Consider the following 14,503-nt stretch of genomic DNA (forward strand, 5'->3'; position numbering starts at 1 on the left):
GGTAAGTTTAAGTTTTTATTTATTATTTTATCTTATTAAATTTTAATTGTATATTTTGTGCTACCATTTAACAATGATTGCCAGATGCCATTATATGTAGTTATTCTATTTAATCTTTATTAGGGCGTAAAATAATTGTATTGAATATAGTTACGATATATAATAAGACCCGAGGCAAATAATTATTATTTTAATTTACATGATGCACAAAACATAGTTTAATCTACAAGATAGATATAGATGCAACATGCAGTATCATAGACAAGGAGAAATGCGAGGGTGGCGAATTTAATTGTTTTATACATGGTAACATTGAGACGATCTAATTTTGTATTTATTTTTATTGCAAATGGTAACATTCGAAATTCCTGCGCGTCCATGTCAAGAAAGTGAGTTTTCGTCTGTGTGATACGGGATCAATAGAAATTAAAATTGTGAATTCTCACATAAAATAATGCCGTTATCGCGTGTGAATAACTGGAAATACATAATATAGACATAAGACAAAAGTTTTCGTGTTAAATATAGTGCCTGGACCTTGTTTAAACGTAATTGCATACAATACATTGCTTTGGCGAAATGACGGGGCCGTCTCGCCTTTTATCCCCGACAAAGTGAAGTGTTAACTCAAAGTACTGTGAACTCTTAAAACAGTGACTTATTTATTATTATGTAGTTGAACTTTCGTAATTTTGGTTTTATTCGTCGTGATTAGTGTCGTTCTTGGTGTTTTTATTGTTATGCCGTCGAGATGATGTGGTTTTACGTAGTGGTGGCGGCCGCTGTGACCGCCGCTATAAGCGTACAGGGCGATCAAGTGATGCTTCTTGATACTACAACTGAAAATACGCTCGGATGGACTCGATATCCTTACGGTCCGCAAGCCAGCACGCCAGGATGGCTCGAGGAATCCTACACAAATTTCGAGAAACAAATAAATTGGCGATCGTACGTGGTCTGTGATGTTGCCCACCATAATGTCAATAATTGGTTATGGACTCCGTTTATAGAAAGGAGGAATGCGAATCGCATTTACATCGAAATCAAATTCACGATTCGCGATTGTTCTTTATTCCCTGGTAATGCTTTGAGCTGCAAGGAAACCTTCAGTTTGTTATATTACGAATTTGACGTGGCCACCCGTGAACAACCACCCTGGGAACCTGAAAGCTATAAGTTAGTTGGCAGAATAGCAGCTGGTGAAGGAAGGTTCAATACCAATTCAGAAGTTGATATAAACACAGAGGTAAAAAGCATAGCTGTCACAAAGAGAGGTGTATACATAGCATTTAGAGATCAAGGTGCATGCATTTCAATTTTAGCTGTAAAAGTATACTATATTACATGTCCAGAAGTCACTATAAATTTTGCCAGATTCCCAGCCACTCCTACAGGCAGAGAAGTGACTGTTATTGAACAAGCAAATGGCACCTGTGTAGAATATGCTGAGACAGCCCCTGGAGAATCTCCTCCAGTATATTTATGCAAGGGAGATGGCAAATGGACTTTACCAAGTGGATCATGCAAGTGTAAAGGTGGCTATGAACCAGACCAAGCTAACCAAGTATGCAATGAGTGTGCTCCTGGAAAGTTCAAAGCTCACACAGGAGATGACGCTTGTATGCCATGCCCTGACTATTCAGAATCAACAGCATTTGCTTCAGTTGAATGTAAATGTGTCCCTGGCTTCTTCAGAGCTAAGAAAGATCCTAAGAATGTTCCATGTACTCAACCACCCTCAGCCCCAGACAATTTAACTGTAACATTTGCAGATCAATTCTCTATATCCCTAGCATGGCAACCACCTCACAAGACTGGGGGACGTAGTGATGTTACTTATGAAGTCCATTGTACCAATTGTGGACCTAATGTTGAGTACCGACCATCCTCTAGCGGACTCAATCACACAAGAGTCACAGTCATGGGACTAGATCCAGTGACTGAATATAAATTCCAAGTACTTGCTGTCAATGGAGTTTCTGAAATGACAGGGGATTCACCGAAGAAAATTGAAATTACCGCTGTAACAGAGGCTTCTGTTGTAAGTGTTGTATCAAAACTGAGAATTGTAAGCGTAGAAAATGACAAGTTATCGCTAGCTTGGAATCCTCCACCAACTGATATGACTGACCCAGATGATACAATTGAGAGCTATGAAGTGAAATGCTTCCCTAAAGACAATCATGAGAGAAGTGCAAATGTTACTGTGAAGATAACAAAAGAGCCACATGTGATCATTGCAGGATTGAAGAGAGATACTGAATACGGTATTAGAGTCCGAGCAAAAATGAAGAGAGGATGGGGAGAATTAAGTGGCATTGTCTATGCCAGAACTGGGGCTGGAATGGAGCCAACATTCGTTGGTGAAGATGAAGGAGCACAAGTACCCTTGGTGGCAGGTGTTATGGTCGCTGTTGTTGTCCTGTCCGTTGTTGCGATCATTGCAACAGTTTTATTCTTGAGATCTAGGGCTGATGATGAATGTGATAAAAAGCAGCCAAGTGACTGTAATGCACTAAATTATAGAAATGGAGAAGTTTATACTGGCCCTGATAGACCGACTAAGACAAGCAGTAATGCTACCACACCACTCTTTGCAGGCACTGGCTCCAGAACATATATCGATCCACACACTTATGAAGATCCAAACCAAGCCGTAAGGGAATTTGCTCGTGAAATAGATGCTTCATGTATCACAATTGAAGCTATCATAGGTGGTGGTGAATTTGGCGATGTATGCAGAGGAAAACTGAAATTACCTGCATGTGGTCAAGAAATAGATGTTGCCATAAAAACTTTGAAACCTGGATCAACTGAAAGGGCTCGTCGAGATTTTCTAGCCGAAGCATCTATAATGGGCCAATTTGAACATCCTAATGTTATATTTTTGCAAGGTGTCGTAACAAAGTGTAATCCAATCATGATAATTACGGAATTTATGGAGAATGGATCTCTCGATACATTTTTACGAGCTAATGATGGTAAATTCCGAGTACTTCAACTGGTTGGAATGCTCCGCGGAATAGCAACCGGAATGCAATATCTTTCGGAAATGAATTACATTCATCGCGACCTAGCTGCTCGCAATGTGCTCGTAAATTCACAATTAGTGTGTAAAATAGCTGATTTTGGTTTATCCCGGGAAATCGAATCCGCAGCTGATGGAGCATACACAACTCGAGGTGGCAAAATACCAGTGCGATGGACAGCTCCTGAAGCTATTGCTTTCAGGAAATTCACTTCTGCCAGTGACGTATGGTCCATGGGAATAGTTTGCTGGGAAGTGATGAGCTTTGGTGAAAGACCATACTGGAATTGGAGTAATCAAGATGTGATTAAATCAATAGAGAAGGGTTATCGTCTCCCTGCGCCCATGGATTGTCCAGAGGCTGTGTACCAGCTCATGTTAGATTGCTGGCAAAAGGAACGCACTCACCGGCCTACATTTGCGAGCATCGTAAAAACGCTCGATAAGCTGATACGATGCCCCGACACTTTGCGGAAAATAGCCCAAAACCGTTCAACGGATCCCTTGGCTGGAGATACACCAGACTTGATTCAATTCTCTTCAGTAGAAGAGTGGTTGGAGTGTATAAAAATGTCCAGATACATAGAGAAGTTCAGAGCAGCTGGGATTACCGATATGAATGCTGTCGTTGACCTCACAGTGCACCAATTGGCCTCTTTAGGAGTGACCCTGGTCGGTCACCAAAAGAAAATCATGAATAGTGTCCAAAGCATGCGTGCACAGATTCGTGTCAGTGGCCCATATGGGTTTCTTGTCTAAGTAACTGAATGGTAAATGCAGTGTTGTTTTGTATTGAAACGTGATTTAAACACAGTGATTTAAATTAATGAAAATAATGCATTTTGTATATTTTTCTAAAAAACTGTCCTAGGGGGTAGAGATATTATATAATATGGACATCCACAGAGGTGATTCAATGTCATTATGGTGTTTATATTTTTAATCATAATTTTACTTAATCTATTAGATCAGCTGTATCGGGACATTCATGTAATATAAACCGGAGGCCTAATATCATTCTCAATATGAAAAATCACTACACCAAGCCTTAAAAAGCTGCCGTCTTTTAATACAACGAACACATTGCCATAACTAATTAATTTAAATAATTTTATATCCATATATTATCTTGTGAAAGGTAAAAAAGTGTATAAATTAAGATATTTCTAAAAAATTTAAACAAAAAACAAACATTGTTTATTGTTACTTATTTTGTGACTGAAATATTATTTTGTGATCTTATTTATATAAATTTATGTTTTAAGATTTTTATCTATACTTCCAGTATAATTTATATATAATTAAAAATTTCTATTGTTTCGATATTAATTACGAAAATGATAAGTTTAGAAAAGATTTTATTGTATCCCATCTATTGACATTCCGAAGGCAATCATTTGTGGAAAATAAATTAATTGTAGGTAGCTAATTTCACTACTCAGATGTGCATTTCGGTATCTATAGATGGAGTTCGTGAGGAGGTTTCGTATATTCTTACGGCGGTGGGTAAATGCCATAAGTTCTGTAACAAGTTTTTCTTTATTATTTATATTTGTACACCTGCCAATGGTTATACAAAATTGTGATCAATCGAAGTACTTAATTAACTTTAATACTTGCCACAACAACGCATTTATTTTGTTGTAATTTTAATGTCCATATTTTTTAATTCGCGTGTACATAAGGCTGAAATTTTAGTGTAAATTACTTTAGAGTTTTGACCTTTATTATTTTATAATAAGCCCGTTTTTATGGCTGTGTTTTACACAACAATAGTGACAAGCAATATATACGAAATGTTCATGTGTTTGATGTTTTAGAGCTAATACAATTCTATTTCGAACTAAAGTACAAAAATATATGATTTCTTATGTGTGCCAGATAAATATAGTATTTAAAAAAAATCTAATTTGATCTCTGAATGATCCAACACAGGGACAGACAATAGTGTAGTATGCTGTATATGTAAATTCTTTGTTTTTGACAACATTAGATCTAAATAATAATGTAACGTTTGAAGTATATTTATAATCATTTTTAATTGAGGAGAATTAGATATAGATTGAAAATCATTGTACTGCCAATATAGTTTTAAGAGCTTCGCCTATTAAGCTTTTTGATGGTATTCGTATCGTTATATATAATTTGTAATCGTTAATTCTGCGCGGCCTTAAGTAAGGTCCATTTGAAAGGAAAGCTATGCGATTTTATTTATTTTGCTCGAAGCGAATATTGAAAAATGCTATTTTTAATTGGGTCTCTTTATCCATGACTGGTAATGGTTAAGCTGGTGATTTTTACCGTTTTTTTTACTTGAGCAACTTTAAAATTTAAATCAATACAGTTGTTCGCGCAAGTTTGTGACATTAAACCTTAAACCAATTGTAAGCTGTGTACCTTATTTCGTATTGGCATTAGACGGAACGCATGTGGGTTGATGCGCGAGCAAATCGATTTTCATGTCATTGTTATTTACTTACCTATTTACCTTACATTACTGATTGAACGCACTAATATGTTATGCTTCTAGATATCTCAAAAAAATTCTTCAGTTTAAAATTTCATTCATATTTGTTTTATAGAAATAAATCTTATAGAAGCGAGGGACGGATCCCATGTTTTACATTTTAAAGTTGCTACCTACATTACAATTACTCTGACAAAACAATTTATTGTTATACAATGGAACAAGTAGATATTTTAATTTTTGATTAATTAATTTTTCCTTTAATAAGATTTTGTGATTTATGTAACTGTTTGTTTATACCTTTTTATATTTGGGACGCACAGTTATTACTTTATTTAGTTTATAATTTGAATTTTGTATTTTTATAAGTTTTTTACTACATCTTCACTTCTAAGTTCACTACCTACCTATAGTTTTGAGTGCTACGTGCCTAAAATTTATAATTAGGCGAGTAGGATTCAATTAAAACCAGTGGTTATATATTCAAATTTAACATGTTTTTTCTATTGTTTTGTTTTGTGACAGTTACGTATTGGAAACTCAAGCGTATTTTCTACTTTTGATAACTACTCAAGCGCTAGTCCAACACTATGTTTCCTACCCTAAAATATTCTGATTTTATATATGATTAGTTTTTATATTCTTACACCGGACTATAAATGTCGTAAAGTTTCCTTTATCTTAACATAAATGTTTGAATAAAACACAGGCCCTTTTCACAATGCCCTGAAGTTTTCAAAAAACTTCTCGGGAAAGATAGCACGGTTCTTGATGGGGACTTTGTCTCAAACTAAAATGAAGAGAAAACGTCACAGTTTTTTTATGCACTGCATGTGGTCGCCTTTGAATTAAAGGCATAAGCAAGAAGCAAATTTATACTTATTACATACCTTTACTATATTGTGTAACATTTGATGTCTTCCATTGGTTCTTCTTTTGGCTATAAATTAACCGTGCTTTTCATAGTCAGCACTCAGCAGTTCAATATTGCTAATATGTGTTTTATTTAAATATCAAATACACTATATGTACGTATATTACTTTCACTGAGTTTTGTATACGTATAGTGCTATCGTATGTACGTAATATTAGATTTCCCTCAGGTATAGTGCAATAACTCTTCATAGATCAATATAGAACGGTATATTGCAGTTTTGTTAATATATTATGTATATGTACAGTCACGAGCAATAATATATGCCTAGGGGGCGATGTGCAAAAATATCTGTCACTAGAACAAATTCAATAATATCTGACTGCCCGTATACAGCAAAAATATCTGACATTATTAGGCAGCATAATAAAGTGGCATCAAAATTATATGACGAAAATGTAGAGCAAATAATTGTGACAACCTCTCGAAGCATAAATATGTGACGTTACCTAGGAGGCAATAATATCTGACACAATTTTATATTTCTGTATTGTAAAATATAATTGATTCCTCACAAAAAGCATAAATATGTGACACTAGCTTTCCGCCCGCGGCTTCGCCTGCGTTTTCACAGAAATACCGCATAGTTCCCGTTCACGGCATAAATATGTGACATCAACTAGGTGGCAATAATATCTGACTTTCTGTATTTTGCATCGATTCCTCACAAGAAGCATAAATATGTGACATCAACTAGGAAGCAATAATATCTGACACAATTTCATATTTCTGTATTTTGCGTTGATTCCACACAAAAAGCATAAATATGTGACATCAACTAGGAAGCAATAATATCTGACACAATTTCATATTTCTGTATTTTGTATCGATTCCTCAGACAAAGCATAAATATGTGACACCAACTAGGTGGCAATAATATCTGACACAATTTCATATTTCTGTATTTTGCATCGATTCCTCACAAAAAGCATAAATATGTGACATCAACTAGGAAGCAATAATATCTGACACAATTTCATATTTCTGTATTTTGCATCGATTCCTCACAAAAAGCATAAATATGTGACATCAACTAGGAAGCAATAATATCTGACACAATTTCATATTTCTGTATTTTGCTTCGATTCCTCACACAAAGCATAAATATGTGACACCAACTAGGTGGCAATAATATCTGACACAATTTTATATTTCTGTATTTTGCGTTGATTCCACACAAAAAGCATAAACATGTGACATCAACTAGGAAGGACACAATTTTATTTTCAATTTAATATTGAATTAATATAAATTAAATAAATTTTATTTTAACTACGTTGTTTTAAAACATGATTACCATATTAATTAATATGTGCCGTCGTTGTATACTACATATTGTATGTCTAGATATTATATCCTACTAGCTTGAAACCCGCGGCTTCGCCCGCGTTTTCAAAGAAAAACACGCATAGTTTCCGTTCCTGTGGGATTTCCAGGATAAAAGCTCTCATAAGCGTTAATCCAAGTTACCTTCTATGTGTGTGCCAAATTCCATTGTTTTGTCTTTTATTTGTGTGAAAGAGTAACAAACATCCTTACATGATATGAACTTTCGCATTTATAATATTAGAAGGATATCATATCATGACAAAATTAAAGTATTCATATACTTATATGAATACCCACTTGGGTAGATCTATTTTATTTGAAGGTTCAGTGTAACCTTCGTGTATTATTTAGAAATTGTTTTGTTATATTTGACGTTAGCGGCGTTTGACACGATTGCTCCGTGTTTCATTTTCATTTACCTATAATATTGCCATTATATTTTTATTGAGTATCGAAAATTATGGCAAGTTATCATATTATCGTAATTTCATTTAAATAAAAAATATTTACAAAATATAATGTGTCTTTTGTCCATATTCTTACCCCAGCAAAATACAAAACACTAATTCAATAAAAAAACGTTTGGCCTTTTTAAAATCCTATCCTATCTTATCCTACTAGTCCTACTATAATCCTACTTCCTATCCTACTAATCTAGTATTATAAATGCGAAAGTTTGTGACGATGTGTATGTGTGTGTTTGTTACTCTTTCACGCAAATACTACTGAACCGATTACAATAAAATCTAGCAGACATATAAAGGGTAACTTGGGTTAACACATAGGATAGGTTTTATCCCAAAATTCCCACGGGAACAGGAACTATGTGGTATTTCTGTGAAAACGCAGGCGAAGCCGCGGGCGGAAAGCTAGTGTCACATATTTATGCTTTTTGTGAGGAATCAATTATATTTTACAATACAGAAATATAAAATTGTGTCAGATATTATTGCCTCCTAGGTGACGTCACATATTTATGCTTCGAGAGGTTGTCACAATTATTTGCTCTACATTTTCGTCATATAATTTTGATGCCACTTTATTATGCTGCCTACTAATGTCAGATATTTTTGCTGTATACGGGCAGACAGATATTATTGAACCCGTTCTTATGACAGATATTTTTGCTAATCTGCAAATGGTAATATATTTATGCTTCTGACTGTACATTTTTATTAGTCTCAAATGCACATTGTTTACAGTAACGTGGCAAAACCATACAATAAAATTCATATCTTATAGTTCATATAGCAATAATAAAAATACGTATTTGATAGAAAATTTTCAAATTGTATTTACAGCCTCTATTGTTTTACGGTTTTAGCTAGATCATGAGTAAATTTTAAATTAAAGATTTTTGATAAATTTGGTAATAATTAATGTACTATATTATATTATATTGCAAAATTATGGTAAGGTCCGCTAAACGTTTAACGAGACATTAGAATCGAATTATTTAACACTAGCGGTCCGCCCCGGCTTCGCCCGTGGTACATATTTACGTTTTCTCTACATAAAAACCATCCTCGTACTTCAAGGAATATAATAAAAAAAGAATTATCGAAATCGGTTCAGCCATTCTCGAGTTATGCGCTTACCAACACATTTTGCGATTCATTTTTATATATGTATATATAAGATTGAACAGTTCGACATTAGTCTGCCCTTTCGACTGTTTGCGATCTAATCATAAATTATGTTCGAATAATTTATCAGAAATGAATTTTTTTTAATTGTTTTGCTCGTCTTTATAAGGAAATTGTTATCAAATTTAATATTGTATTTTTAATTCTTGTAATTCTAACGCCTAAAGCAATAAATACGCCTCTTAGACAACTTTAAGACATTAATAACATACAATAATTCATTCATATTTATAAATGTATGTATAATATTTACTAATGTCCAGATAATAATATTCGATGTTGCTCTAACTTGTCTTTTCTAAGTATGAGTATTATTAATATGTGTGGAGCAATTTTGTATAAATTCAATGTGTAAAGATTTTCACTAAGCAAGGAAACCTTAAAGTCTCGAATAAGACAAAAATCTGTACATACAATTAGACAAAGGTTAGGACGATATAGACTAAAAAATTTGTAAGCCGGCTTCAAGAAGCTTAGAGGAAAATAATTGTCCAAGCAAACATGGACTTATCAATTCATGGTTTTGCAGGTTTTTATAACCTTTATTCGGTGTTCAGCGTCCGTTCGACGCCAATTAATTGATGATTGTATGAATCTCTCATCTCGATTATATCATCAAGAATAATTTAACTGCATTTTTCATGTCCTGGGTTACGTCCTTAGGTCACGTATTTACCTGTTAATGCACGGAACGATTGAACAAGTCGGAGACTGTGACGCATTTTACCGGTTATCGGTATAATATGTATATTTGTGTCCTAAACTTTACGTGTTGTAAGGTTTGAAGCCATACTCGTACCTTGAGGATTTAGTTATAATATTGCTTGTGCGCGTTGGTGTAGAACTAAATGTAATATCATTTATATCATTGACGACGATGGTATAGTTAACTGTAGAACACCAATTATAGCCTAATTAATTGTAATTCATAGCGTGATGCTTAGATTTATTTATAAGATTCTTTTTTTATGTGTAGAGAGCAGGGAGCATCGTCTTATTAAAATTGCATGAAAAATAAGTTGTTACATATTTTTGTGGATACTTAATCACGTGTTTATTTCATGCCGTGTTTTTGTTGGAACGTTATAGACGATGTTATCACCCTGTTTACATAGTATACAGAAATAATTAAAGTATAAAATTAGGCAGTTTAATTTTTAAAAAAATCGGATTAGATACGAACAATGGAAGTGTAAGCTTGGCTATAATTTATGTAATAAACTATCGATAATTAAATTGTGTATTCCTTCATGCCCGTTCCTTTGTCCTCAGGATTATTAGTTACTTAGAATTGTAAAAATTAAAAGTATTATTTAAAAGCGCATTTAACACAAGTTCACATAGTACAATGAACTATTTGATCAGTCCTTAATTACTCACTAATAAAATGTGAACATTGTAAAAAAATAAATGGTTCGAAAATATTAATTTTTATCTCTAAGTATTTCAATCACTTCAATAATGGAGCTCTTAAAATATTTGACACTAAAAGGTATTTAAAAGTTTAAATATGATCCTCAGATAATAAACATAAATGAGACAATAGTTACTTTTACTGATTTCTGATAGAATATTAACTCTTACATAATATATTCCATTCAGCATTTCCAATTATTACCTTATATACCTACTGATAAAGCGATTCAGACAATCACAAATCCATATTATCTATAGAGCCTCATTGTTTCTATCCTACAATTTCATATCCAACTGTTTAAAATCGCTCGATCATACGTAGCGTGCATCATTTACCATCTGTTGACATGTCTGATCGTTTGCCTTTCTGCACCAGAAAAAATAAAATAAGAAAGCTGTCTGGCTTATAGTACGTTGCAAAGGAAATTTAGTGAGATTGACTTGAGATTGAAGAACGTAGTCGCATAAATCGGATATTTTTCAGTCAAGCAAATACAACTAATAGCAAAATTTTAAATTTCCGCAGAAGACGACGTTCGCAAATCCAGCTATCTCAGCGTATACATAAATTACAAGTACTCTGATTTCCGTATGCCGTCAACACTCCGAAAAAAAAGTACGTGGAAAAATAAAAAGGTTTCAGGTTTAGAACTGAAGTGTTGTAACTTTTTCTTTCTCCTGCACATAAAATATTCGGTATACTTTATTACTGACACATAAAGTATAAAATTAAACGTCTTTTATCTGCGGTTTTGCCACGAAAATGGGACATACTCGTTTGCAGTGAAAAACAAAAAAGGATGGCGGCAGACGCTCCTCATACACGGCGTAGGTACTCTGCGCGGAACGTAGCTACACCTACACCATATTTTATGCAAATGATACGCTCATTAAAAATGCAACTACGTGATTTAATTTATTTCACGTTCATTTTGAAATTGTTTTTGTACCTGGGCTTCCATAGGCTTTTATTCAATTTAAGATATTCTATAAGAATAAAATACAATGCGTCTGTAGAAACTTATATTAATGAATGGGATGGAGACTGCATTTTTTTTTTTTTTATGTTAGGATTAGGCAAGCATTTGACCATCGCTTCGCCTGATGGAAAGCGACAAGCGTGGTCTAGGATGGAGCATGTTTGCCTAATAAGTGTCTATTCACATTTCTCTTGAATAAATCCAGATTGTAGTTTCTGGGAAAAACGGAAGCCGGAAGATTGTTCCACTCCTTACTAGTACGCATAAGAAAAGAAGAAGCGAATCGCTTAGTGCGTATGGGTGGGATGTCGATGACATAAGGGTGGAGACCGGCCCGGCGTCGAGTCCCTCGATGATAAAAAGGAGAAGCTGGCAACAGGTTATGCAGTTCTTCAGCACATTCGCCGTGAAAGATTCTGTAAAAAACCGCCAAACTGGCTACGTTCCGACGATGTTCCAGACTATGCAGTTTGCATGTGGTTAAGGATTCATTTGCAATGAGTCTAATCGCTCGTTTTTCGATGGAGTCCAAAGCGTTGAGTTGATATTTAGCTGCACCTGCCCAAAGATGAGAGCAGTACTCCACACCGGAGCGAACCTGGGCTTTGTAAAGGTTTAAGAGCTGTTCCGGTGTGAAGAACTCCCTCACCTTAGAAAGTATTCCGAGCTTCTTAGCTGCAACTTGTACTTTGGACTTAATGAAGCTCTTGAAATTCAGGCTAGAAGAGAGTGTTAGGCCTAGAAGCTCCAGCTCATTGGATAAATTTAAGGACACATCCTGAAAATATACGACGCATTTATATGTGTATTAATAAAATATAGGGTAACGGCACCAGTGGTCAGCCAGGCACCAGTGATCAGCCTATTGCGTTGTTTATTGGCCATAAATATCGCTGTAATCAAAATAACCAAATCACGCGTACTTAAATAGAAGCTCTGTTTCGTTATTGGTTCATGCATCATGCGATAGGAGCAGCAGGGGGTCAGGGGAGAGAAGTAAACACGTTCGTACAGGTGCTGTCCACTGACAAGAGCAGAAGTGTCATATCTGCAATATTTTTTGTTTCACGTGGTGCTCTTTTGAAAGGTGAGAAATAACATATTTTAGTATGAAATGTGATTGTGTTTTATAGATAATAACTTTATAGATTACTTAGAGCATTTAATTTTATGAAATTTGATAAAAAATATTGTTTTTTTACTTAAAAATTTGAGGGGCTGACCATTGGATACTGATTTTTTATGAAAGATCCAATGGACAGCCCCTGGGGCTGATTACTGGGATTATTCCTAATTGTTAGAAAACCCAGTGGTCAGCCGCATTTCAAAATATTTTTTTCCAGCGGCTGACCACTGGGTCTCAATCTGTGGTCTCAATGAACCAGTATTCAGCCACGATGTTATTGAAATAATATTTTAAGTATAAATGCGAATGTTTGTGTTTAAATCGATAAGTAATACTTCATGTTAGTTAAGTTTTACCTGAAATAATGGTATTATGTGTATTCATATACAAAAGTTATTATTGTTCCCTTTTTTTCTAGCTAAAAATGCCGCCAAGACAACAGTATCCTCCAGAGAAATCCTCCGAAAGAGATCCTCCTGTGGTTGATTATAATTATATATATTGTGGATTATAGATACATCAATAATATTATAAACTAATATCGCTGATTTCTTTAAAAAGAATTATTGCTGTTTTTATGATAAATAATAAGAAGTTCCTAGAAAATAAGAAGACACAAAGAGATTGTAATAGTATGTTTAAAATAATATTTGTATTATGTGCGATATATATTTTTTTGTGCTAAGTGAATCGTTGCTATAAAAAAAATAAAACCGGCCAAGTGCGAGTCGGGCTCGCGCACAAAGGGTTCCGTAGCAGCAAATATAATAAATTACAGTTAAATCAACCTATCTCAAAAACTATAAGAGATACTTTGATCAAACCAAAAATCGTTGAAAGAGTTAATTAGCATGCATCACCTCTATTTTTTTTAGAATTTTATACCCCGTAGTTATAAAAATAGAGGGGGGGGGACATACTTTTTACGACTTTGAGAGCTGATATCTCAAAAACCGTTCACTTTAAGAAAAATGTTTTTTAGAAAACTTTATATCATTTTAAAAGACCTTTCCATTGATACCCCACACGGGTATGTACATCGAAAAAAAAAATTTCATCCCTCAGTTACATGTATGGGGGGCCCCACCCCCAATTCTTTTTTTTACTATTTAGTGTCATATTTTTGTAGCGGTTCATACAACACATATTCCCATCAAATTTCATCACTGTAGTACTTATAGTTTCCGAGTAAATCGGCTGTGACAGACGGACAGACGGACAGACGGACATGACGAAACTATAAGGGTTCCGTTTTTGCCATTTTGGCTACGGAACCCTAAAAATGTGATTAATATAGTTGATTTTGATATAACATTGTTTATTTTGATCTCATAATTAGTTATACTTACTAAAGGCTGAACACTGGGTTCAACAAGGCTGTTTATTGGTTTTTAGAGGCTGTTCACTGGGACACTGGGCCATTTTTTGTTTAAAATTAATTATATATTTTACTAAGAGAATTATGGTTTTTGATAAACGCTGATTCGAAACTACAATAAACAATAAATCCATACATGTTGTACGTTTTTTTATTCGACGATTGTTGTAGATATGGCAATTGTCAAAACTTCAAAAAG

The 14,503-nt window shown here is 34.3% G+C and overlaps 1 protein-coding gene and 1 long non-coding RNA gene across 2 annotated transcripts; both read left to right on the forward strand.

Annotated features, from left to right (window-relative positions):
* Positions 1 to 349: 349 nt before the first annotated feature.
* Positions 350 to 6,669, forward strand: Eph (Eph receptor tyrosine kinase). The gene has a single exon (XM_089694715.1). It carries the CDS (start codon positions 752 to 754, stop codon positions 3,785 to 3,787), a length of 3,036 nt encoding a protein of 1,011 aa, XP_089550841.1. The 5' UTR covers positions 350 to 751; the 3' UTR covers positions 3,788 to 6,669.
* A 5,957-nt stretch (positions 6,670 to 12,626) lies between these two features.
* LOC149491475 (uncharacterized) lies at positions 12,627 to 13,626 on the forward strand. Its single transcript, XR_016316163.1, has 2 exons — positions 12,627 to 12,887; positions 13,345 to 13,626. It is a non-coding gene; the product is annotated as an uncharacterized LOC149491475 (long non-coding RNA).
* Positions 13,627 to 14,503: the final 877 nt, after the last annotated feature.

Source organism: Colias philodice, chromosome 1 (genome assembly GCF_061535455.1).
Source record: "Colias philodice isolate Cphi_HAF_F1 chromosome 1, ilColPhil1 Martin Lab GWU primary, whole genome shotgun sequence".
Taxonomy (NCBI): Eukaryota; Metazoa; Arthropoda; class Insecta; order Lepidoptera; family Pieridae; genus Colias; species Colias philodice.

Excerpts from the sequence above, each read along its gene's own strand:
- Eph (XM_089694715.1), top strand. The coding sequence starts at position 752 with ATGATGTGGTTTTACGTAGTGGTGGCGGCCGCTGTGACCGCCGCTATA.